This window comes from Globicephala melas, chromosome 16, assembly GCF_963455315.2.
Source record: "Globicephala melas chromosome 16, mGloMel1.2, whole genome shotgun sequence".
Taxonomy (NCBI): domain Eukaryota; kingdom Metazoa; phylum Chordata; class Mammalia; order Artiodactyla; family Delphinidae; genus Globicephala; species Globicephala melas.
This window is the reverse complement of record NC_083329.1, coordinates 23,442,874-23,469,943: the sequence shown is the minus strand read 5'-3', so window position 1 is coordinate 23,469,943 and position 27,070 is coordinate 23,442,874. Positions and strand designations below refer to the sequence as shown.

Sequence of the window (27,070 nt, the reverse complement as noted above, 5' to 3'; positions counted from 1 at the left end):
GCAGTGGCTTGCACACTGTCTGCTTCCCCCTGCACTTACACCCTCAGTGGGCATCAGTGGTGGTGAGAGAAGCATCTCTAACCCCAGAGGATGTTAAAAGTTTCTCTCTCTCTCTCTCGGTCTCTCTCTCTCTCGGTCTCTCTCTCTCAGTCTGTCTCTCTCTTTCTTTCTTTCCTTTACACATGTCTAACTAAGGAGCAGAGAAAGGTAGCCCTGGGAGGATATAGGGCTTAAAAGTGTGTTGTTTGCACATGCCCAAAAGGGCAGCAGCACCTCTGTGGTTTCCAAGCTAAGGTGTTGCTGAGAGGAGCTCCCCGTTTTCCATCCCTCTCCCCATTTCTCCCTCCTATCACATCACTTCAGCGGGGACCAGCTACCTCTCCCTCCAATCTGGCTAGAGGCTACCTCGGGAAGCCCCCCTCCAGTTCTGCTTTAGCCAGTGAGGCACATTATTCAGATCTTTCTTCTCTGACGCCATAACCCTGACTCTCCCTATCAGAGATTTCCTCCCCACAGGTCCACTTAGGGACTGAACATGTTCAAAGATCGAATCATCCTGGACCCCTCTCCTCTGTCCTTTCCTCTGGGAACTGACTTTCTAGTTCCTGTGATCAGTGGCATTTGTTTCAGGGGTCCTTTCAATTGACCCAAGATACTCCCAAAACAGTCTTCACCGGGAGCCTTGGATTCTCACCACCACCACACCTCCAAAATCAATCTGGGTCAAGCTTTGAAAGAGAGGCTTAAGATGTAGGCAGAACCGGCTCCTGAAGAGGGCAAGAGGTGATGAGACAGAGCCTGAGAAGCCATGACAGGGCTGGCAGATTCCAGCTCTAGGGGGACTTTATACCCGCTTCCCCCTCTCTCTACCACCCTTGATAGACATTACTAATAGATCACCGAACTCTATTCTGTTGAAACCAAATATGGCTTCAGGATCCTTCTTAGCACAATGTCCCAGGCAGCCATCATTAAAAGACTCAAGTTGACATTTTCTGACCCGTCCCTCTTTTCTTTCTTCATCTGTGTCTTCTAAAACCTGGATCTGAAGAGTGGAATTCCAAATTCCAGACACATCTGAGAGCCGCTCACCATGCCTGTCCCCACCCCACTGATACTGACTGCCTGAGCCCTGAGCCCCAGGGGTATTTTTGGAAGCCTGAGCGTCAAAACAAGTTGGCTAGCGGTGTGCTCCCTGATGCCGATGGGAGCTTGACAAGCTGTAGCCCGCCTTGAAATTCTCATCTTGAAGCATTAAATGTCAGCAGCTTCATTAACATTTTCATTATTGCATTTTTATTGTGCTCTTATTTAGGCTACTGATGTGAAGGGAGCTAACATTCCCTTCATGCTATTTTTAAAGAAAACATATCAGCCTCAGTGGTAAATTCTTACATGTTTAGGGTACTTTTCCTGCTTCTCAAGACCCCCCCAAATGCACATCAACATCAGAACATGATTCGTTCACTTTTTTACTCATTCGTTTGTTGCAGTTACTTATCGAGCAACTCACTTCCAAGTTTGGGGCACTGTTCTGGGCTCAGGGGCTGTGTGGGCAAATTTGGGCAATACAGATAGACTAGGAAATCTTAACCACTTTTTTTTTTTTTTTTTTTTTGCGGTACGCGGGCCTCTCACTGTTGTGGCCTCTCCCGTTGCGGAGCACAGGCTCCGGACGCGCAGGCTCAGCGGCCGTGGCTCAGCCGCTCTGCGGCACGTGGGATCTTCCCATACCGGGGCACGAACCCGCGTCCCCTGCATCGGCAGGCAGACTCTCAACCACTGCGCCACCAGGGAAGCCCGACCACTTTTTTGTTTTTAATAAACATAACCACAAGGTGATGAAGTATTAATACAAGGGGAAGAAAAAGAAGGGGAGAGGAAGAAACGGTGTGAAGGGATAAAGTGTAGTCAGGCTGGGCATAAACCAGGTGACTTCTCCTGCCATGCTGAATGGCTATGGTCTGCTGAATATTGTCATATTCTTTTGGGCACTGGATAATTTTCGTTACATAGTCTATGCTAATGGATTACTCAACTGCCTATACTAATGGATTACTCAACTGCCTGGCACTCAAGAAACATATTGGCAAGTTTACTTGGAAACACACACACACACACACACACTCATACACACACCAGTTTTTCATAGGCTAAATTTATACATGAGGAGGAAGGTGTTCCTAGAGGCAGCATGATAGTTTTCTCTTCTCTTTGCCACCATCAAGATTAATTTTCAAGAGATTAATGGTATGAATGAGTAGTTCAAAAGGTCCGAGCTTATCCATATTTGGTCTTTGAGTGTTACCATTTAAAGATGCATCCCTGTCATATTATTTATTTATTCATTTTTTTCCCGTGTTAGGTTATCTTCCTGCTGGGTTTTTGATATGGCATCAAAGACAGACTGTACGAATCTATTCTAAAAATAACTTGGAAAATCTTTACTCTCTGCTACCCCCTCACCCAACCCCAAGCACACGTCATCTGTAAACCGCCTGACAGTTTCAAATGATCTGCTTCTGTTTCAGGCAACATTGGCGCAGAGCTCTCATATACTGATATCAACGTGTTCATCTCTTCCGATGGGGGCAACACATGGAGACAGGTAACTGGGAGATTCTGGGGCAGGGAGGAACCATTTAGGGCAAGTTCTGCCAACATCTTTCTTATAGATTCTCAGGCTTGTTATGACTTTTTGGGTACAAAAAAACTGAAGCAGCCCTATTTGGTCAATGTAGCTGGCAGATTAGGTGGGCAATGGGAAGAGCTGGGCAGGGCATAAGAAAAACTGGGATTTTCCCAATTTGTTCATTCTTTCATTCAGCAACATGTATGGAACAGACCAGATGCGAATTACCGTGCCGGTGTGAGTAGATGCAGCCAATAAAACAGTTTCTATCGTTAATGTGCCACGGGGTCTTGGCAAGTAGGTGTCTTTACGTTTCTGGGTCTGTTTCTTTATCTACAAGAGGAAGGCGGTAGAATGCTAAGACCAGCAAAGCCATGGAAGTCTGTGATGGCTTCAGTATTATGTAGGCCCATGTTAAGTATGAGACAGCTTAATAGTTACATGACCACATGAAAAATTAATTCAGTTTTACAAACTTTTTCTTGCAGCACTGTCCGATAGAACTTTGAACAGTGATGGAAATGTTCTGCATCTATACCATCCCATGTGTCTAGTGAACACTTGCAGTGTGGCTAGTGTGACAGAGGAAACGAATGTTTTATTTTAATCAATTTAAATTTAAGTTGTCTCATGTGGCTACTATATTGGACAACACAGATTTATACAATGTCAACTGGGTGTCAGGTATAAACCTGAGGAGGCAGTTGAATACTTTGGAGTCCCTTTCCTCGTGGAGCTCAGAATTAAGCAGAGGAGACAGGTTCATAAATAACTAACTGTAGTTTAGAGCGGTTGCGTTATTTTAGTGGCATTATTTGCTTGCAGAGAAGAGGGAGGAATTGATTCTCCTTGGGGAAACTGGGAAAGGCTTCACAAGAAGAGGTGACATTTTACTAAGTCTTAAAGGTGAGAAGGTTTCTATCTGAGGAAGACGAAGAGCACTAAACGTCTTAGCGATGAAGGTGAAGCCACCATCTGAAATCTACCTGCACAAGCTTCTGTTTGGGTCCCTTAGTGGAGATTATCATCTCCATCACCAACATTATCATTGCCACCCCCATTGCCACCACTGTCACTACTACCACCCTCAAAAAAAAAATCACCCAGGACCTACTAGACACAAGTCCTATATTAACCACTGTAAGGCCTGCAACAAAGAATAAGTTAAGATTCCTGCCCACAAGGGAATCAAGTAGATGAGGAACAGACACATAAAATAAGAACATACCTTAAAAATATAAGATACTCTCTTACAAGTGCCGAATGGGGTAGCAACTGCAATGTAAACTCTTCTGGTCTAGAAGCTCCCAACAGACAAACCATTGTCCCTCCAACACAAGAAATAGCTCACCTGGCCAGGTGGCCACGGTTACATTCTTTCCTTATGTTGTCACCAGTTTGGTTTTCTTTTCTCTTTTCCCAAACAACTTAGGATTCCAGCTTCCACTACATTGCTGGACAGGGCAAGAGTTAGCCGTGGCCAGAATGATACAACAGAGAGGAAAGTGTGAAGAAAATAACTTCTCTCTCCTCCTCAGTGCCAAGAATCTTCTTGTAGTCCTTACCCTCAGACTTCAGTCCAGTGTTTCTGTTACGTGGCTTTGAGCTCTGGAGAGAAAAGCTAGCATTACGGGCTCAGAGTCTGTGTTTATATCTGACATATAAATGAATATCCCTTAAGTCTTTCGTGCATTAAGGCTCACCATTAGTGTGGGCATTTAAAGGCAAATATGAGAAATAAAACCAATTGAAAGGTTTAGGCCTGAGAGTCCATTTACTTTCCTCTGTGGTGTTCCCTAGGACATGTTTATAGGAGACACCACTCCTATTCTCTCCCTTTTAAGTCTACTTATACTCTCTTACCCCTTCTAGTACTTCTCACTTAACCCACCACCCCAACCTCTCCATCCAGGCTGTAAGAGCCACCATTAGTGGTTAAGAGCTAGAGGAAGTCTCCAGGTCCACTTTCATCTAGATGATCTAGAGGAGAGAACTGGTTCTCCGGTGGAGAAGTATTCTTTCTGTCTTAGGTTGGAGACTTAAAAGTCATAAACTGTAGAAGTGTTGCTATATGTGGGGTTAGGTCTAAGCTAAGGCTCTGAGACTTGCATCATGGTAGGTGCCTAGTAAATGCCTGTGTAGATGGATGGCTGGATCACTGAATGAGTGAATGAGTGAGTGGATGGGTGAATAGGTAATGGACAAATAAACCAAAGAATCAGTAACTCTGGGTCTGAGGAAGCATGGTGTCCTAGTGAGCATTTAGAGTGAGGATGCCCTAGCACTAAACTTAAGTCTTCATCCAACTTGCATGGGAACTTAGGAGGTGGTGGCGAAGTCTGAGAACTCAGTCATCACGTCGATCATAATGTCTCCAGGTCTAAAAGGAATTGTCCTTTAAGTTCATAGATAATTTATAAACATTATAAATGTTTATAAGACACCATTTATAAATTAGCAAACGTCTCATTTGAAAAGATGAGAAAGACACAGGCCATTTATAAATTAGCAAACGTCTCATTTGAAAAGATGAGAAAGAGAAAGCTGAGTAGCCAGTTACTCAGATGAAAAGAGGGGAAGTTTTTGAAGTCATATGTTCCATTGAGTTATCTAGTTGAGCATGCGTCTTGTTGCCTGAACCTCTGGTGGCACACTGGCTCACAGTACTAGGGGAAAGAGCCCTGGAAATGCCACTTGAGTAGCCGAGGGACAATTACTTGTTCTCTACAAGCCCATTTCCTCATCTATTAAATGGGGATGACATTACTTGCCAAACTTCCTGATAGGGTTGTTGGCAGGGGCGGAATCTAGATGAAACAATATATGTGAAAAACTTTGTAAACTGTCAAGCACTATGCAAATGTAAGGCGTTGCTATGATTGTTATTGTTGTTGTTGTTCCAGATCTTTGATGAAGAGTACAATGTCTGGTTCCTAGACTGGGGTGGCGTCCTCGTGGCCATGAAACACACACCTCTGCCAGTCAGGCATTTGTGGTAAGGACAGCTCCCTACCCTATTAATGAGCAACGTTTTAGTGGAAAAGGTTGGGACAAGTTATTCTGCATGATTTTCTACCCGTTGTACCCATTTCTTCATCCATTTCTTCATCCATCCATCCATTTGATGTACATTACATCATCCAACTCTTTGGTAACAGTAGCAGGCCAGACGATTTAGATGGGGAAGTATAATGAATATAGTGGGGTGGTAGGAATGGGTGCTCAGATGAGCCAGAAATGAGCAGGAAGGGCCTTCAAGTTCAAGCAGTCAAGATTAACAGTCCAAAATACAGGAGCTGGACATTGCTGTAAGAAGAGGGTTAGGTGCATGTAACAATACTAAGTTCAGTTCTAGACCAGTTGAAGTTGAGATATCTAGGAACATTCAAGCAGAGATGAAGATCAGTTGTCAGATACATTCGTCTGAAGGTCAGGAGAGAGGTCTGGGATGACACTTTAGATTTGGAGCCACTAGCCGTTAGGTGGTAGTTAAAGCCATGTCCGTAGGCTGCACGCCTCATGAAAGTGGGTACAAAAAGGAGAAAACAGGGACTCCTGTGGAATACTGTTGAATACCAACATGCAGAGCAGAGGAAGAAATTATAGGAGAGGCTAAGGAGAAATAGCCAAAAAAGATAAAAACACAGGAGAAATGTTTTCATGGATGCTGAAGGAAGGGGTGATCAATAGCACCAAATTCTATAATCAGAATAGATTTTACGGAGTGAAAAACAATCTAGAATTAAGCAATGTAAGAGGTCATTGGTGATCTTTGTTAGGGTAGATTCACAAGAGAGGTGGGGTTGAAAGGTAGAGTGCAGTATATGAATGAGTAGATGAATGAATGACAAAGAATGAAGTAAAGTAGAGACAATGTAGATAATCCTTCCCAAGAAAGTAGATTATGGAATGCAGTTGAGTGTATGTATGTAAGACCCTCCAGGGAAGACAAAGAGTTGAGTGAGAATATATTATGATGATGATGATGTTTTTGTTTTTGGCAGAGGATGGATAAGTATCGTGTATGTTTATATCCTGAAGGGAAAGAATTTCAGGCTTCAAATTCAGCAGAATGAACATTTGAAAGAGTGAATGTTTGGTAGTAGAGGGAATGCTATCTAGAATACAGTTGTTGGGATTCACCATGGGCTGGAAGATGGATGCTGGCATAACTCCCAGACCCTTGATTTTGGGAGACTAACCCTTTCAGAGTAAGAGTTTTACTTCGAAGCATCAGTTTGTAATCAGGAAAAGAAAAAATCAGCTTAGGATCCCCAGATACCAAATTCAAGCTTCAGCCACCTTGGCAAGGATTTAAAGTTTCTCTTAGTTTGGCCAATTATTACGTTAAAGCCGTTTGTAGAAAAAAAACAAAAACAAAACACACACACACACACACACAAACAGTGCCCTGCCAACTCAAGCATGAGCTTGAAGAAGTTCCTAATGTAATTGTTTATCATCCTTTTACTACTGCTTTTGTAATTTTTGGGTAGTATCAGAAGAGTGGAATTACTTGATAGTAATGATAGTCAGCATTTACTCAGGGATTATTAAATTCCAGGCACTGTTCTAGGCCCTTTCCATGAATTACCTAAGTTCCTTCTTGAAACCACCCTATGCATTTTCCTGTGGGTACTCTTTTTATCGTAGCGTTAAAATGCAGACATGCTAAATACTTTGCTCAGAGCTACACAGCTAGTACCTTGCAGCACCAAGTTGGGTTTCTATCATGGTTGCTCTTCTCTTTTACCTGCCAATTTTCCAGATACTTTAATGAGTACACAGAGGCTTATCACATGGTCTCTGTCCTCTGGGAGATCATAGTCAAGATAAGGAACTTAGTCCAAGCAGTGTCTACGAAAGGATGCTGACTGTGTGCATTGCTGGAATCCTGAGGCCGGATAGAGCCCCCCGCCGGTGTGTGAGGGGGTCTTTGTGCAGCAGGTGATGTGAGGGCTGATCCTTGATAAAAGGATTCCAGGAGTAGAAGTGATGGGAGGAAAGCCAAGGGAAGGGAAAACTCTGACGAAGCCTGGAATTCAGGAGATGTAGGGAGTACTCAGAAGACTATGTGGTTGGAATCAAGCATGTGAGTAAGTAATGGTGGGTAGGCCTCAGAAGAACTTAAATGCCAGTTTAAGGGCTTCAGGTTGAATCCGTAGATAATTCCTTTTTTTTTTTTTTTTTACATCTTTATTGGAGTATAATTGCTTTACAATGGTGTGTTAGTTTCTGCTTTATAACAAAGTGCATCAGTTATACATATACATATGTTCCCATATCTCTTCCCTCTTGCGACTCCCTCCCTCCCACCCTCCCTTTATGTAGGTAATTCCTTCTACTACGGAGACCTCTCTCTCTGTGGTGAGAAGAGTTCTCTCTATTGAGGACTGAGTAGGACTTAATACACTCAGGGAGGGCAGCTTGACTCTTAAGACAAGTTTGTTGTTTTTTAACCAAGAAAAGTAACATTCCTTAGTCGTTATCATTGTGTTCTAAGCACCTCTATCTAAATCTCAATGACATAATTGATAAATGCCCTGCAGACAGATACAGCTGGCAGATTTCCTCCCCGTAAGTCCTGGGAGAAGAGGGTGGCAATCCCATCTTACCCTTGACTGTCACCCTCCTGCTCTCTCTCCTTCATGTGGTAGGGACTTAGCGCTCACTTCATGGTTGAATTTTAGAGACTTTTACACAAAAGTTGCCTTGTCCTAAGGAAGACAGGAGTTTGCTGTTGTTGTTATTTCTTTTTGGTGACAGGAGAGGAGAGGACATTTGGCATGGAGCAGAGGAATAGAGAAAGTTTGGCTTTGGCGAATCTTAGCATCCTTACCTCTTGAGCATTCAGTCTGTTCTGCAGTGGTTTCTCTCCAGAGGCCTGATCACTTCTAGAAGGAGTACTTGTCTAGTCTGGAGGGAAACCATCCAAGTTGGGAAAATCAGTATTCACTCAGGGATATGTAAGTAGGATCAAATCCTGCCTTTCAAAGGCATTAATACAAAGTTTGAGTTTCCCCTTATTCCATGAAATATCTCTTTTGTTGGTAAAAAATATTTATTGAGCTCAGAAGAATAGCTGCCTCCCATTGAATTTCCTCTTATAATAGTCATGCTAATACTACCCTCCATTTGTTTACCTACTTCAATTTACAAAGGATTCGAGATGATTTTTCAAACTAAGCTTTGGAAATAGAATTTTCTCCATTTAAAGGATGTTCATGCTGTCATTTATCATAAATGCTACAAATGCTTCCCTGAACTTTGATACCACCCATGACTTCTGCTTACTTGCCTGTCTCTGAATGCCCTTCTCCGAAACAGTCCCTGTGACCGTCACGTGCCAGCTACTGAGTGTGTGTGCTAGCAAACAACAGTGGCACTTAACTCATTCAGGAATTCTTATTTTTTTAAATTTTATTATTTTTTAAACATCTTTATTGGAGTATAATTGCTTTACATTGTTGTGTTAGTTGCTGTTGTATAACAGAGTGGATCAGCTATACGTATACATATATCCCCATATCCCCTCCCTCTTGCATCTCCCTCCCACCCTCCCTATCCCACCCCTCTAGGTGGTCACAAAGCACCGAGCTGATCTCCCTGTGCATTTTGTGCTCATCTTTCGAGGCTAAGTAAGTGTTCTGTAGGGGCCTGACCTTATCATGATCATCAATGTTTCCTTATAAACTTCTTGACTAATTCTGTCTCTGGCTGGCTTATGAATTGCAAGCTTGTGAAACTCAAATGCAGTGTTTCTTCATCACCAGTAGCTTCTAATTAAGTTACAACCCTCAGGGTAAACACAGAGCTCATGTGAAGTGGAAGAAAGGTTAAGTGATCAGTTCGTTGTTCTTTTCAGTAGTAGGTCTCAGACTCACCGTACGTTATTTTGGCAGCATATACAAATGTGTATATATTTGCATAGGAAAAAGATACTGGCCTACCCACTCTCCCACAAGGGTATAGTGGCTCTCGAATTTAAATAATAGCTACATCGCCTTTCAGAGAAAATGAGAATCATAATTGAAAAGCTGGGGAAACGTTAGCTAGGCTAACGAGGCATGCTGTTTCCTATAAATTGAAGTGATAGGTAGCTAGATATGCATGAAGACAAAACAGCACACAAATGAACCCATCCATTTGTGACCCTGTACATTTAGATGCATTGAGATTAGAACCTAAGTGCTATTTCAGGGAAGCCCTCCATCCGGCATTACCAGTATTACCTTTGTACCTTAGAAGCATCAGAGTGAAGTGAACAATGGCGCCCCATGGAATGCAGCGCTGTAATGAAAACTCACAATAGACAGAGCTACTCACGGGAGGGTAAGCTGGGGTCCTACCGTTTGCTTAGCCCTGACAAGCTGTCAGTGTCTCCTTTCAAAGGGAGGTTCTTGGAAACTAAAACCAACATCACCTGGCCGTTCTTGTTCCTTTGCTCTTCTGTAAATGGTGGTGAACACTGGCATTCTGTTCATAGAAACATTCACATGAAAACAATAGTTCCAGCCAATACGTGCCTCTGAGAGGCGAAAGTGCATGTGCTACTCTGAAGGACTTCTGTGTGGCTACAATGCCATCACCTCATGCGGTTGGGATAATAAAAAATAGAGCAGTGCACCCACCAAAAGGAGGAACATTGATCCTCATTGGCCATTATAACTCTATTTCTGTGCTAGAGTGTTCCGGGGAGGACTCTGACTGTTCTTGGAAGATTCTATTCCTTTTAGTGGCGCTTACCTCAATATTATAAAGTCATCAATTCATGGAGTAAGGAAGGGTCTTGGAGTCTAGTCTAGTTTCACACATACTACAGCAGATACCTCTGTGACACCTAAGGGTGACACCCCACTTCACCAGGACGGCACAGAGCTGACCAATTTGAATGAGTTTCCACCCTGTATGTTGGCTTTAGTTGTTAGGAAGATTGTTTTGTGCTGAGCAATAACGAATCTACTTGTAATTTCTGTCCATCAGTCCTTGTTCTGCTGCCCGGACCTATGCAGAGTAAGTCAGCTCCAGAAATGCATGCGATTTTTAGAGTCCTACACCTATAAAGGACCTCAAGAGATGGCTGTGTCTAGGCTTTCTGAGTTCTGGGAACTGATCAGATACACAATTCAAGACAGATTGCATGTATTTGTTCATTTATTTCTCACATATTCATTGAGCCTATACTGTTTATACAGCACTAGTAGAGGGGCTGGGATATACCAAAGGACAAGACAAAGTACTTGGGAGCTTACATTCTTGTTCAAATATTTGACTTTCCTTTTTAGAACAATTATGAGAATAGAAATCTTTTTTTACCTTATTCTATCTGTATTGTTTAATTGATATTTTCATGCATCTATCCACATTCTCTCTGATTTCATTCACAGATGTTACCCCTTTCCAGTAGGCAGCAATAGCTCCAGATCGTTGAACTGTTTTGTGTGTTGAACTATTTGGAAGCTTTCTTACTAAAAAAGTTAAAAGGTGATGGTAAATGATTCAGCTCTTATTCTTCTTTCCCCTAAGCTATCTTCAGATCGTATAACCTGTTTCTAGAACAACTTGTTTCTTACTTTTAATCACATTGATTGTCAGTTTTCTACAATGATTGGAACTGAACATAGTATTGAGGACCTGGTGGAAGGATAATTTCTTTTATTATTCATGCTCCCTGTCTGTGAACACACGCTAGACTCACGGTGCCTTTGATTATCACAATAGGGACACTGCTGGAATATATTTACCTTGTGATTAACAATCACCTCAGCTTTGTTTTGTTTTGTTTTTCAGCTTGAGCTTCTCATTAGTTACTCTTTTTCCTTTCTCTGAGGTGGGGCTCTTTGTTTTTTCATTTTAATGAAGCATTCTGCTTTAAGTTGGTCCTCTCCTATACGTGCCAAATCTACATCCCTGGCTTTGATCTGCCTCCAGAAATCCAGATCCATCCATCCGAAGGTCCTCTTGACAGTGTTACAACACGGAAATCCAAAAAGCATCTCAACCTTGACGTGGACCAAACAGCAACAAACAAATAAACAAAAAGCTTTGCTTCTCCTGTTCTTTACATTTCCCTTTCCCAGTTGCTTAACCCCCCAAAACCATGTTGTCTGTGACTTCTCTCTTTTGTTCAAGCAAAATCCTATTGACTTCATCTGGAAAAATAGCCTAAAAATCTTATTGACTTTACGTGTAAAAATATCCTCCACCTTTCGTCCCTTTCTGTGTCCACTATTAAAACCATTATCCAAGCCCCTTCTCTTACTTGGTCTCTTATAATTGCCATGCGTCCCCCACCGATTCATCTCCTTGCATCAACTTTGGGGCTTGACAATCCATTCACCACAAAGAAACCATCTTGTAAAGGTTAAATCAAATCATCTCTCTCCCATTTCAGCTGGGGACAAGGTCCTTTGTAATCTGGCCCAGCCTTACTTTCTTGACTCCACTTCCTCCTATTAATCCCTTTCCCACTAATCTACAACCAGCAACCATCTTTCTGTCCTTCCCATACAGCAACTTCATTTCACACCAGGTTTGCCCTCCAGAATGGCTCTCACCTTGATCTTTGCATAGCAAATTCCTTACTATCATTCAGATCTCAGTTTAAATGTCACCTCCTCAGAGAGGAGAACTTTCTTAAATTTTCAATATAAAGTAGCTTCACTCACTCTCTATCATATCCGTCTATTTGAACTGTCTTCATGACACTTATTTTTAACATTTTTTTGTACCCATTTATCTCCATATTGTTTGTCTCCTCAAACTAGAATGTAAGTTCCACTGAAGCTAGGGCCTTCCCTTTCTTGTTCATTGCTATATCCCCAGAACAGTGGCCACTGCCAACCAGGCACATGGTAGATGTCAATAAATATTTGCTAGGTGAATTCTATTTTCTTTTCGTTCTATAGTCCTGTCTTGTTACTATTTAGAAGTCAATTGTAACTTTACCCCTGTCTCCCTGAGTACTGGCAGTCTTATCAATTTCAATTTCACCTGTCGGCCTAATAAGGGCTTCCCTATTCCTTTGTCTTGGCCATTAATAAGCTATTGAATAGAGGAGGAGAAGGTGGGTCCCGTGGGGTTACCATTCAATACAGTTACTTCAGAACATCTAAAAACTCCTAGGCATCTGAAAGAATAGCTCTCACAAATGACAGACCCAAGTTTCTGATACTCAAGAGATTAAATTTTATAATGTATTTTTTTGGAGTTTCTTTGGGAGTTTTGGTTTTAATAATTATCTCAGCATGAAATATTCGGGTGTTAGAAATTACTGTTCTCAGAAAGTCACCTGAATAGCACGAACCTGGGCTTCCTAGTGGTACGTTGACTGTAGATTATAGTCACAGCATTCATTCCTCACCCTGGCTCTGGAGAACTGTCCCCTGGCCTATGCTAATTTTATGTCATCCTTAGACTTTGGTTATTGTATATGCTAGCCTTTCCTCCTGGATGTTGGCATTTCCTAGTGTTTTTGCTGATCCCATTCTTCCATCTAATCCATGCTTTTGCTCCTTCCATATGGATTCAGTTCATACAGCATGCTTTTATCTTCCACACCCTATCTCTCCACCTTGGGCTCAGTGTTTCTTTGGAGCTTACGTCTTAGAACTCAGAGCTCAGAAGGCTGTGATGGCCCCTCTGTTTCTGTTACTTTGTGGTGTCTTATCTTCATGTATAAAGTAAAGATGACTGTCCTCTGCCCTCTTAATGGCAGTGGTGTGAAGGCTCCTCCTTCCCTGGGATGTGGTGGCACTCAACTGCAAGTTTTTCTGCTAATGTTAATCACTGACCTTCATCAGTAAGGAAACTCTGAGAATGAGATAAGGATGGAGGTCTTCAACCACTTTGGCTTCTTCCTATCAAGACAATAATCAATCCAAAGTCATCAAAATAAACAAACCAAAAACTAAACAAATATCTTTTTGTACCCTCTGGACTTATCAGACAGACTTAACTAGTTAGTGGCCATGACATACTTTGAAATACCTACAATTATTTTAGGAACCAGGAGGGTACATAGCATGAAAGGTAAGTCCATTCCCAGTTATGCTCTTGTTTCCACCTTTGAATGAGGAACCCATTTCCAAGAGAAGCAGTTCAGATCTGCCCGACTTCCTCTGGTTCAGCTTCAGTAATTATTTAGCCTTCAGCCTATTAAAAAAAAAAAAAAAAAAAAAAAGGCTGAGGGCTTCCCTGGTAGCGCAGTGGTTGAGAGTCCGCCTGCCAATGCTGGGGACGCGGGTTCGTGCCCCGGTCCGGGAAAATCCCACATGCCGCGGAGTGGCTGGGCCCGTGAGCCATGGCCGCTGAGCCTGCGCGTCCGAAGCCTGTGCTCTGCAGCAGGAGAGGCCACAACAGTGAGAGGTCTGCGTACCGCAAAAAAAGATGTGAACTCAAAAAAAGGCTGAAATGGCCAAGTCCTTAAAAGTCAAGACAATATTGACTTGTCTATACATTAGATCATCGGACTATACATTAGATCTCTAAGAACTCATTCATCTTGCATAACTGAAACTTTGTACCCTTTGACCAACATCTCCTCATTTCTTCCTCCTGCCCACCCTCCACTCCCACCCCCTCAGAAACCAGCTTCATGTGGCCAATGTTTCACTATATCCCTATCTATCTATCTATCTATCTATCTATATCAAAGCATCAAGTTATACACTTTAAATATATACAGTTTTTGTATGTCAACAATATCTCAGTAAAGTTGTTCATAAAAAGTCAAGACAGATACTGATAATTTAGGAACTCATAAAAACTTTTATAACCTCTGCCTGCTTTTTGTTTGTAGAAGTAGACCTCAGTATACCAGAAATACAAAACTTCTTATTGCATGAGACTAGTTTTTCTAGCTGGGTAAAGAGATTGACTTTGTAATTTTTTTTTTTTTGCAGTATGCGGGCCTCTCACTGCTGTGGCCTCTCTCCTTGCGGCGGCCATGGCTCACAGGCCCAGCCGCTCCGCGACATGTGGAATCTTCCCAGACCGGGGCACGAACCCGCGTCCCCTGCATCGGCAGGCAGACTCTCAACCACTGCGCCACCAGGGAAGCCCTGACTTTCTAATTTTTAAGATCGGTTTATTTGGGAAGAGAGGATAAGATAGAGAGACAAGTAATATCCAGAGAATGGACTGAGTAGGTTGACTAGTAATGGGGACAGGGATTCACATCCAATTCATGGATGCTAGTGTAAGTAATGCTTGAAAAATTATTGGATGGATTAAAAGAGTTTCCTTAATCACTTCTTATTTTTTTATTCATATATTCATTTAACATTATATAGTACCATGTGCCAGTGTTTCTGCTAATTTTAGGAATGCAAAAGTGAACAGTATGGTCTTTGACCTCAAAAAGATCACAGTTCAGTGGGAGAGTCAGACATATCTTTTGAAACTATGTATGTAATATCAGGTAAGAAGCATTGTAATAAAGATATGTAGGCGATATGGGGGGGGTCAGACAATGCACAAGGCATATGTGACCCCTGAATTCCCAAGATTTTAATGTTGAATGGAGGGATTCAAGATGAGTTAAGAAGTCATCACTTAGCACTATGATAGGTGAAGGCCTGGGTGTTGTAGGAAAATAGAGTTTCTACAGTTGAACTCAGTATCCTGTGTTGTGGAGTCAGAGAAAAATTAAGAATTAACCAGGCCAAAAGAATCACAGGGCTTCCCTGGTGGCGCAGTGGTTGAGAGGCCGCCTGCCGATGCAGGGGACGCGGGTTTGTGCCCCAGTCCGGGAAGATCCCACATGCTGCGGAGCGTCTGGGCCCGTGAGCCATGGCCGCTGAGCCTGCGCATCTGGAGCCTGTGCTCCGCAACGGGAGAGGCCACAACAGTGAGAGGCCCACATACCGCAAAAAAAAAAAAAAAAAAGAATCACAGAAAATGAAGCAAATAAAGCTGCCTTGGGGAAGGAGGAGTGTTGGGAAAAGCTTCTCAGAGGAGGTGGTCTTTGGACTTTGTCCTCCGGTTAAATCAAGGGGCGGTAGGGAACTCGATAATATCAAGAAAAGGAAGGAAGCAACTGCTCAAGATTGCTCAAATCCTCTCCACTAGCGGCATCCCTTTAAAGAGTTTCAGATGCTGTGTCCACAAAGGGCCAGACCTTCCTCTTACTGTTGGTCGAAAGATGGAACAGTGTTGCCCAGAACATCAGACACTCAATAATCGTCCCTAAAAGCCCCTTAAAGTGGCATCGGGAAGGGAAAATGATACTTCATCCATTCTGAACAAATAGGAAATGGCTGTTTTTAAGGTTTGATCTGAAAGACACACACCTCCCCTCCCATAGGGTAAACCCCACACTACTGAATTTATCTGTGTCAGAGACTCCAGAGGCTGAATTGATTGTGCTGTAAATTGAACCTCGGGTTCCATTCTGAGTACTTGAAAAATGACACTCCAGCCACTAAGCCCTCCCGCCTGGGTGGTTTTTTTCCTTCAATTCTGAGATGTTGAACGATTTCTGCAGCTCTTGGTGCTGTCTGTACCTGGGCCAGGAAATGCAGTTTTGATCAAATCTCATAATAATATAGGGAGATGTTGAAGATTAATAACTATTGATAATCCAAACTGCCAGAAAGGGAGATACAGAGGAGAATTTAATCACCTGAAAACTGGTTGCAAAATAGTGTGGTTTTATTTTCAGCTGTCTCTTCCATCTACTTGTTTCCAACCCAGGGTGAGTTTTGACGAGGGCCACTCCTGGAACAAGTACGGTTTCACTTCGGTTCCTCTTTTTGTGGATGGAGCTCTGGTGGAGGCAGGCATGGAGACCCAAATTATGACGTGAGTACTTCTTTGTCTGTGGTCAAAAGGAGCCTGGAGACCTGGGTTCTATTTCCATGGAGGCCATGGACTTTCTCCAGGGAGGCTTACACGAAAGCATTTCAGTCTCTGGACCAAAGTTTCCTCATCTGTAAGATGGACATATTTATGCAACACCCACCAATTCAAGAGGCTACTGACAGGATTAGAGAAGCTGGGCTTCCAACTGAAAAGTTAAGGTTTCTCATAAAATTAAAGTATTGTAACAAATTTCCGTTTATCCAAAACCCAAGCAAACAGAAAGCTTAAGTCTTTCGATGTGTTTTCTCTCTTTCCAAAACAGTCTAGTAAGGAACAAGGGATGGGGACAGAGGGAACAAAACAGCCAACTTACTGAATACAGGGAATGTTTTAAGGGAACCTCCTAGAGTCTGTGATATACACACACACACAGAGTTGCTGTTGTCCCATTTCAGATTAATTTGCTATGAAAATTTTTCTACACTCCTTTACGATGAGAATAGATGGTAGAGATAGAGGTCTTAAAGCTGTAAAGAGCTCCAAAGTACTTTCTGAATATTAAAGAAGATAATAATAATTTGATGTTTTCTAAAATTATATCAGTTTAATTCTTAAAAAGTTGATTATGCGTGTTTGTGTGCACTACTGTAGGTAGGGGGGTGAGGAGGAATAGTTGTGGGAACCCTTCACCAGCAATACGAAGCCCCACCACTCTCCACCTCCCCTACTCCCAAGAGACTGGAATATCTTACACTTTAATTATTTGCTGGACAGAGTGAAGGGAGTCTGCTGGGCAAGATTAAGGGGAATGTGCTATACTGTGGACTTGTCACAGAAAGGCTTATAGAATGCTCCTGGGCTAGTTTGGGGGGAACGCTGTCATCTTCTTACTCTAGGGGACACTGCTCTTCTCTTAACCTTTGCGTTCATTAATTTCTTTATAGTTTGAATCAATCTTTTTCTGATAGGAGACTGATGAGCTTTGCGGAGGAGGCAAATACAAGGGCAAATGGCTAATTCCTATGCTTTACTTTTTTTCCCAGAGTGATCAGCTGAAAAAGCTTTTATAACTGCAGCTCCGCAGTTTTGATCAAATGCTGTAATCTAGCCCCAGACCACTTTTGCCATGCTCCTTCCCTCCACTTCCATCCTCATAACCAGAGGGCTGACCAGCCACTCCTCTGAGCTTTCAGAATGACAGAAAGAACCCAGCCATGATGGAAAATGGTGCACAAATTGGAGAAAACAAACAGAACAAATGGACAAAAGTCCAGTCCTAGGAAATTCAGCAGAAGCTCTACACAGGGGTCCCATGTCTATAGGATATGTCTGTAAAAAGAGTCTATAGGATTCCCAGTGTCCTCATTATTTAAAGAATGTTCATAACAGAAAATTTGGGTGGCTTCACAAAATGTCTTTAAAATTAGTTGGAACAAGTGCAACGAAGAGTGATTTTTAAATTATCTTCAGTTCTTTCTGAATTTTCCAAATTGCCTGTACAACCTTCTCTCTAACTTCAAGGGTGTGAACTGTGTCTTTTAAAGACTTAACGCTCATTTTTGAGCATGATCCATGTGTTAGGCACGTAGGCTCTATCGTTGGAAATTTAAAGACATGATGTCAAACCCTATGAGGCGCTGCTACAGTCTTCCCAAGGGGGATATTGTATTCGGAACTTCTCTGGGCAGTTCTGTTGTACAGTGTAAACAAGGGTTTCTGGTAGAATTTGTTCCTCAGGAAGTACAGCTTTAATTTGAGTTTTTTCAGCAATTTCTTTTTGTTCTCCTAAAATATCCTCCAAAACAGAATTGTTTCACCATCTAAATTTCTAGTTAAATGGACTCTGTTGTTGCTGTCAAGTCACTTTATTAATTAAGACTTAACACTATTGTATGCAAGTTTAGCTGTTTGAGCCATGGACAGTATTTAAGATATAGTATGTTAGTAATGCTTAGAGTCTAAAGCCTCATTGTTTGGTAGAGACACAGCAACAATATGTTGTATAAATACAAATTCTGGATGTTCAAAGGCAGTATCATAACATAAACTTTATTTCTAAAATACAAATGATTTGATAAATATGTAGATATATGCATAGTGAATATATATGCAAGTATTTGTGTGTATAGACATATGTCCGGGTATATATGTACACATAGATATACATGTATATATGGAGAGATTTAGACAACAGAGGTACAATGAGAGAGAAATCCCAAGGACCTAGGGTCCCAGCAAGACCTTCGAAAAGTTATATTATTAAACAAAACTAGCGGTACCTATGTGCCAGTTACTATTCTAGATGAGCAAATCAAGAAGAAACCCCTGTCCTCGTGGACTGCATACATTAAATAAATGTGACATACAAATGACTCTGTCATGTTACCCAGAATACTCTGCCCAGGGATTGAAATATTTTCTTAGGCATTCTAGGAAGCGTACCCCAGAATACTAGGAATACTGCCATCGTTTTTCATAAGGATCTCTGACCACGAGCTGACTTTTCCAAATGATTTCCCATCCTTCGCTTAATCACTAGATATGAAAAGAAAACCTTCCTCCATTCTGGGACTTCCTCCAATACGGCCACTAGGAAGTTTCAGGTATTGAGTTCTAAGCTCTGTAAGGTGAAGGTTCACACGTTCAAGAAGGTTGTGCAGTCTACCTGAATGGATCGAGCCAAATGTGGCTGCTCGTCACAATCAAATCTGACATGGCCCTGGAAGGTTGGGCAGTGAAGATACCTATGGTCCTGAAGTCAGGTCTTCCCTGTTGTTTGAGCAAAGAGACATACTGGTCCTCCTTTCATTCTGTGTTCTCCTTACCTCATGCTGTGATTTATCCTGCGTTCTCTTGTACGAGGCCTCTCTGAACTCATTGCATGCTTCTCTTGGGCATTACTTTGAACAATAGTGCATGTACACCAATCTCTGCATGACCTGGCGTTCCCCAGCAAATTGAAAGCAACAGTTTAGATTCTGTATTCATCTAATCGTAAGTGGTAATATATATATTTTTTTCTCAGCTTTGGATGGGGTTTAGCTGGTCACATGGGTATGAGGGAGATTGACCTCAGGGCTAAACCATTTACTGAAAAGATGAGCTACTGCTTCTGTTTTTCTTTCCTCCCCAGTAAGACTCCAAGGAGTGTGGCAGAGTTTTTGTCTCCCTTCTCCCTTGCTTATCAAGATTCTTTAAATGCTAGTAAGTAAAACAGGAACTAGAATAGTGCATAATTTTCTTATATGGGATTTGAGGCAGACAGGTATTTGTCCTTCATGGAATTAAGATGAGTTTGGAAGCAATCATCCAACCAAGTATAAACAATTCAAGCTCCCTATTTTTAACTTTTTCTTAATTCAGAGTTTCTCTAGGATGAAAATGATCCAGGGCTCCTTAGACAGCCAGAAGTGTAGGCCCTGGAATGACTGCCGAGAGGCAATTTCTGGCTCTGTCTTAGGTTTAAAAAGGACGTTAAAACCAAGTGGCCCACTAAGGATGACCACTGCTTTTCTCGCATGGAATAGCAATGACAAAGACTAAAGCAGGAGTTCAGATAATTTTATATATGCTTTAGGAACTTCGAGGACAGGAGGTCCATTTGGGGACAAGATTGCTTAACCTTGCCATTTAGCCAGAAACTTATTTATGATGTAGGCTATTTGATTTCTGTATCCTGCCTCTTTCTGTTAACCCTGACTCTGTAGTTCAACTGAAGTCAGAGAGAAAGAAGGGCTATAGCTCATTCACACTAAGGTTTTATTGCCTCGTTACCTTCATTTGGAGGATATAATATATATAAGTTTGTGATGGTTAACATTATGGGTCAACTTGACTGCGTCATGGCGTGCCTAGATACTTGGTCAAACGTTATTCTGGATGCTTCTGTGAAGGTGTTTTTGGACAAGATTAGCACTTAAATCAGTAGACCCAATATAGCAGATTGTTCTCCCTAATGTGGGTGGAACTCATCCAATCCGTTGAAGGCCTGGTTAGAACTAAAAGGCTAACTCTTCCCTGAGCAAGAGAGAATGCTTCTTGCCTGGCTGCATTTGAACTGGGACATGGATTTTTCTTGCCTTTGACTCCAACTGAAACTTCCACTTTTCCTGGGTCTCGAGCTTGGAACTATACCATTGGCCCTCCTGCATCACCAGCTTGCTGACTCACCCTGCAGGTCTTGGGACATGTCAGCCCCCATAATTGTGTGAGCCAATTCCGTATAGTCAGTCTCTCTCTCTCTTTGTCTCTATCTCCTATTCATTCTGTTTCTCTAGAGAGCCCTGACTACTACACATTCATTCAGAAACATTTCATGAGCTTCTGATATGTTTTAGACCCTCTTCAGGAATATCAAAGAGGTAAATACAATTACATCTATCTTTAAGGAGCTCTCAGTCTGGTGTGTTGGGGGGTGCGTGGAACGAGATACACAATCATCAAGAATCCCTAGTTATATAACCAGGATACAAGTAGAGGGAAGTGAAAACTTCACATGTATGAAATGTGACAACTGAGTCAGTCTGGAAGTTTCAATAGCAGTTCACCAATGGACAACCAATTAATAGGTAATAGAATGTAAGCTCAAAGAAAGCACACATTTTAAACAGTTTTGTTGAACACTATAACCTCAGGGCCTAAAAGAGGGTTGGCATGTAGTCGGAAATCACTTCTCATTGGTTGAAAGAATGAATGACTTCAAAGCAAAGGAAAGAACCATGAGAGAGCATGACTGGGGTTAAGGGGTTGAGCCTATGAAGGGTCTTAGGTTATGTTTAGGAATTTGACTTACATCCACAGTGAGGTTCTTGAAATTGGAAATATGGAAACACCACTCCTCTTCTCAAAATGCATGGAGGGCTTTCCACTGACTTTAGGATGAAGTCCAAACTCATCGAATGGTCTATAAATATCTACACTGGGTCCATGTCTGGGACCTCAGTTCTGGCCCCCATGCTCTGACCACCCTTCTCTGATCTACTGGTGCCTTTCTGCCCCAGGGTCTTTGTCTGTGTATCCATCTGGAATGTGCTTGCCCTCCCCACTTGAACAACCAAGCTTCTAATTAAGTATCTTTCAAGTGTCAGCCTAAGTATCAGTTTTCTGGCACACCCTCCTTTAGCCCACCAGACCAGGTTGGGGCCCCACTCTCTATATAGCCTTAGCCCCATGTATTTTTTCCTTCACAACACTTTAGGCAATAAATATTAATGAAAATGGCCGTTGGTTCAGTAGGTTCCCCTCCCCCTTCATCTAACCTTAAGACGCAGACACACGTGTTTGCATATAAACAACACACACATGAACACACACACACACACTGACTTTAAGTTCCCATGAGGGAGGATCTTTGTGTATTTTGTTTTTTGACTGCCATGTGCATCAGTTTTGTGCTAGCACCGAGGATTTAACCATATATATGTATTCAGTGATTGAATGAAGAAATGAATGCATGAACACATGACTCTTATGGTCCCCAATAATCTTACCGCCATTGTGAGTATAGTGACTTCTCTGGCCCATGGCTCTAGCATTTTAGGGAGTTGCTTATAGATCCCCAGGGATGCTGAAGTGCTCTGATCAGGATCCAATCGTTGCAAGTTACGGGAGCCTGGAGTTGGGCAGGAATCAGAGCAGCCTGTGTCTGTGTGCAGACGTGTGTATAGGGGATGATGAAGCAGGGGTGGAATGGCAGTGGGTGCAGAAGGGCAGCTAGAGAATGAGGACCGTCCTGGGAATGATTTCTTATTTCTTCCGCCTTCTGCAGAATCTCTCCAGTGTGCAGTTCTCCTGGAGGCCAAAGCTCAGGAGCATGGAAACTTCTAACGCCGTGGCTTTGTAGGGGAATCTGTGTGGGAGGGACAGTTCCCAGCTTGCAGGCATGGGATTTGCTTGCTTTTATTCCTCTGTTTTCCACTGTCTTTTCAAATGTTATTATTTCAGCATCTCCCTGGTAACCTTGACAGGAACCATCTAGTCTAGTCTAATTCACAGTGAAATGTGACCGTTCTTATTACTTAAGGCTGAGAACAGGGCTGGATGATTGACAAGCCGGAGGGCCTATTGCTGTCTCAGGCAGTGGCTCTCCAGCTGACGAGGTGCCTGTGGCTGTTAGAGCCCTTGGGACTCTTTGGTCCACTATTGGCCCCCAAATTAGCACTTTAAGGAGAGCTCTTTTTTGCTTGGCTCAGATGTGGCATCAGATGGAAAAACACTGCTTTCCTACAGCTTCAAAGCCACATTTGAAATTCTTTCTTGATATGAAGTGTTTTAACCAATTGGTTGTGATTTAGCTGATCTTTCACGGGGGACCAGGGAGAACCTGGCAACCTCCCAGGGGGGAAACAAATCCCCAAAGGGAGGGGTGCAGCTTCCCTGGAAGAGAATAGATAAATTCTTACCAGGAGTGGGCAGCAGCCAACCTGTGTCTGTCCCATACCTTCCTTTGTGGCAGGTATCTTGCTGAGCTGTCTCTCAAACTTGATTTCACTGACATTTTGCAATAACCCCATCAGGTAGATCAGATTATTGTCCTTGGGCAGAGGAGAACACTGAGGCTCAGAGAAATTAAGTGCTCAGCTCACACACTCAGTAAGAGGAAAACGGAGAGCAAGGAATGTGAGTTGCAAACCTTAGGCTCAGAGCTGAAATTTGAAGAAAGATACTAGAATTCTCCAAGGTTTGTTCAATAAAGGACTGTGGCGTTTGGGGCAAGAGAGGCGGGGATGTTATTCACTAAGTATTGATGGGTACCTGCTGTGCTACCAGACACGAAGTCACAGCAGACCCATTCAAACACAGTCCATCTGAAAAAATATGACCAACACATGAAAGAACTACAAAACAAGTAAATGGTAAGGGGGTAGGACAAATTGTAGTTGCCAGTGGATATCAAAGAAGAGATTAAAAATAGAGTAGCTAGGTAGGGCTTTGTGTCTGTGCAGAGAGGGAAGAGCAAAGGTATTCTAGGTGGGGGAACAGTGTGAGCAAACATGGAACGGTAGGAATATGAACTTGCCTGGCCTGTACAGGGGAGAGTGAGAGATGAGAAGGGCCAGAGATGCTCTCAGCAAATTGTCTAGGGCCAATTGCCTCGCTGAGTCCCTGTATAAATCCGATTCTAATTGGCATAAATCTCTGATCCATTGTTCCGCCAGCAGAGCTAATAGCCAAAGGGAAGGGGGAGAGATCACATTTTGCCTAGAAAATGATACAAACCCCAAAGCTGCGGAGGTTTGAAAAAAGTGAAGACCTTCTTTCTACTTCAGAGACCGTCACCTCATGCTTAGCAGTGGACATGCTCTCAAATATAGCCCTGGAGCAACACGGAGACCTAGCTCTGAGCTTTGTTTAGCCTCTAGTAACTACATCCGATAAAGTCATTGGAAATGAAGCAGTGCTGCTTCCATGGACCTGTTTTTCAATTCTCTGTTGTTTGCCAGAAGAGTCTGATTTTACTTTGCCCAAAGTAAGTATCAGCAAATCCAGTGAAACTCCCAAATCATCGCCTCTCAGGCTGGCTGCTGGATTCACGTCCTTCAGGTTGTCACCAGACTTGCCATCCATTCAGAGGCCCACTGAGTTGGGGCCAAGGAACACAAAAGCAGAATGCATGCCTACATAGGGGGCTTGGGTGATATTGGGAGGTACTGGCAGCTGGCAGTAGGCTGGGAAGAAAAGGCTTATTTTGACCCATGGATTGCTGTGTGGGATGGGGTGATGGCTGAGAACATAGGTCTTGGAGGTCCACACTCCAGGGACAGTGCTCAGACTGCCACTTAGTATCCCTGTGACCTTAGAGGTCTTACCTTCCCTCTGAGCTTGGGGTTCCTCGTGTGACTGTGAGAATTAAGTGAAATAACCTCCACTGAGTGACATTGGAGATGTTTGCAGCCTCCAGAGTCTAATGATCAAGAAATGGGCCACCTTCAGGGAAGAATTTTGGCCAACTGGAGCAGGGGTCAGCAGACTGTCTCTGTAAAGAGTTTTAGACTTTGCTGGCTGCAGGGTCTTTGCTGCAGCTACGTGTCCCTCCTGATCTAGTGTGAAAGCAGCCATAGACAGCATGTAATGAGTGGACATCAGTGCGTTCCAATAAAACTTCACTTATGGACACTGAAATGTGAATTTTCACATGGTATAAAATATGTTCCTTCATTCACTTCCCCCCAACCATTTAAAATGTAAAAACCATCGTTAGCTTGTAGGCCATCCAAAACAGGCCTTGGGCCAGATTTGTCCCACTGGCTGTAGTTTGTTGACTCTGAACAAGAGGGTACATGGAGTTTAATCTTTTGTGGCTGTGTTATAAATACCATTTGAATTGTTGACACAATTTCTACAAACTTAGAAACTCTCCACAAACTACTATCCATACTACTTACCCATATCCATAAACTACTTCAGTTGTACTGTCTTATGGATGTCCTTGGTATCCGCTGCGGATTGGTTCCAGGAAACGCCCTGCTCCCCTGTGGGTACCAAAATTCACGGATGCTCAAGTCATTTATATAAAATTGCATAGTATTTGTATATAAACTTTGAACATCCTTCCCCACACTTTAAATCATCTCTAGATGACTTATAATACTTAACAGTGTAAAGGCTATGGAAATAGTGGCCAGTGTGTGCCAAATTCAATTTTGCAACTTTCTGAATTTTTTTTTTAATGTTTTCCATGGTTGATTGAATTTGTGGATGTGGAACTGGCAGATATGGAGTGCTGACTATATTGAATAGACAAATCATGTGAAATAGTTAGGAAGTTTCCTCATTTCTTATTTTAACCCTACAGACAAGTCACACCTCTTCAGGAAGCCCTCCACAATTCCTCCAGCTCTTACTTATTTTCTTTCATTAAATTCCTATCTTAAGCTTCAGTGTTTGGATCACAGATATATTTAGTTTGGCCTTCACTTCTCTTAATGGAGCTAAAATTTGCAGGCAACATCTTGCAGCACTGAGCCCAAACGCCCATAGTCCTACAGGGCGCTGGAGCTGCATGGCAGCTGCCCAGTTTCCATCGCGTGTGCGATTTCTTCCCCCACCTCTCATCTGATGTGCATGACTTCTCCAGCTGCGTCAGCTTACTCATTGTTCATTTAAGTTGCACTCCTGGCTCCTGTAAGATTCTGAATTTCTGATTCACAGTATAGATTCTACATCCATAATTTCATACCTATGTTGTTTTCTTACAGTTCTTTTTGAAAGTTTTAAAAATACAGTCAAGTACAAAAATCGTATTATGAGCACCCGCGTGCCAACAAACTGGAGTTAATAAATATTAACACGTCATCGTTGGGGTTTCAGATTTTTAAAATAAATAGCAGGGCATCCCAGGTAGAGTTGGCTTTCTTGGTATTGCCCACTTTCAGAACCTTTCCCCTCACTCCCTACACAGATCAACCACTGATGTGACTTTGATGTATATCCTTCTAGTTTGTCTGTCGATACTTTTAATACATGTTTAATTATCCATAGAAATATATGTGGTATTGCTTCGTGTATTTTTAAATGTGTAATTATCTGAATGCCGTCATTCCTCTACATGCTTCTGTCACTCAGTATTATCTGTCTTGGGACAAATCCATCTGATGCAGACACATAATGCTGTGGCATTATGTTGTGACATGAATATGCACAATTTATTTCTCCATTCTCCTGTCAGTGGACATCTAGCCTGTTTCCAGTTTTGCACTATTACAAACAGTATTGTCCTGTCTTTGTATATGCCTCCAAATGCATACACAGAAGTTCTCAGAGTTACATACCTAAGAATGGAATTGCTGGATCATGGTGAAATGGCATTGTCACCTTTATTTTTGCACTGTGTTCTAACTGTTTTACATATTGGTCATTTCTGCAGTTGAGGTGTTTTTTAGTCTGAAAGATTCATGAGGTTGGCAACTGTCTTATTTGTCATCCTCTGCAGTCCTGAACATGGAGGCCTGTGCATAATTGGGGCTCAGCAGATACATCAAGAGTGAATAATACTATTGGCCTGAACTGAAAACTGTTTAAAAGAAGGGGCTGAATTTTATCTTTTTCCTGATTCTTTTTATCTCTTGGTTCAGGATTTGACACAAAGTAGGAGACTGAGAAATATAACGACAGAGGAAAACTAGGCGCCTCTCCTTCCCCCGCTCTTTTACAGTTCTTTTGACTCCCAGATATTTCCTCCTTGCTCAGATCCCATCTTGAACATCCATCTTCTCCCTCTTGTTTCCATCTCTTAGGTTCTCCTTCATCACCCAACTCCTGCCTCATCTTTCACAGGTTCACAGACCACACTCCCATTGTTGTGTACTTTAAACTTTCAAACCCGTTGAAGGAGCTTATTAAGTTTTGAGAAAAGAGTCAAAGTTGTTTGGACACTGAATGATTTCTTTCAGTGCATTTAAAAATCAGCTTTCTTTCTTTTGCCTCTTCAGGTCCAATGCCTTTTAGTCTCTTTTTCAGTCTTGCCTTCTTCTCTCCTGGTACTTATTTTCAAACCTTTTAATCCCTGCCTCTTTTCACCATCTCACCCAACATCATATCGTGTAACTAACACAGGCTCTGCGTGCAGGACTCCTGGCTGTTGATTCCCTGCCTATTTCTATTAAGGTCTAGTTCATGTCTCACTTTCACTCAGTG

General features: G+C 42.4%; 1 protein-coding gene across 5 annotated transcripts in view; it reads left to right on the top strand.

Moving 5' to 3' along the window:
- SORCS3 (sortilin related VPS10 domain containing receptor 3) overlaps positions 1–27,070 on the top strand; it is a 612,586-nt gene that overhangs the window by 525,162 nt on the left and 60,354 nt on the right. For all 5 annotated transcript variants that reach the window (XM_060286394.1, XM_030865557.2, XM_060286392.1 and 2 more), the window contains exons 12-14: positions 2,532–2,608; positions 5,536–5,627; positions 16,328–16,435. In XM_060286394.1, the coding sequence (XP_060142377.1) occupies positions 2,532–2,608; positions 5,536–5,627; positions 16,328–16,435 (277 nt within the window). The remainder of the gene's footprint in view (positions 1–2,531; positions 2,609–5,535; positions 5,628–16,327; positions 16,436–27,070) is intronic.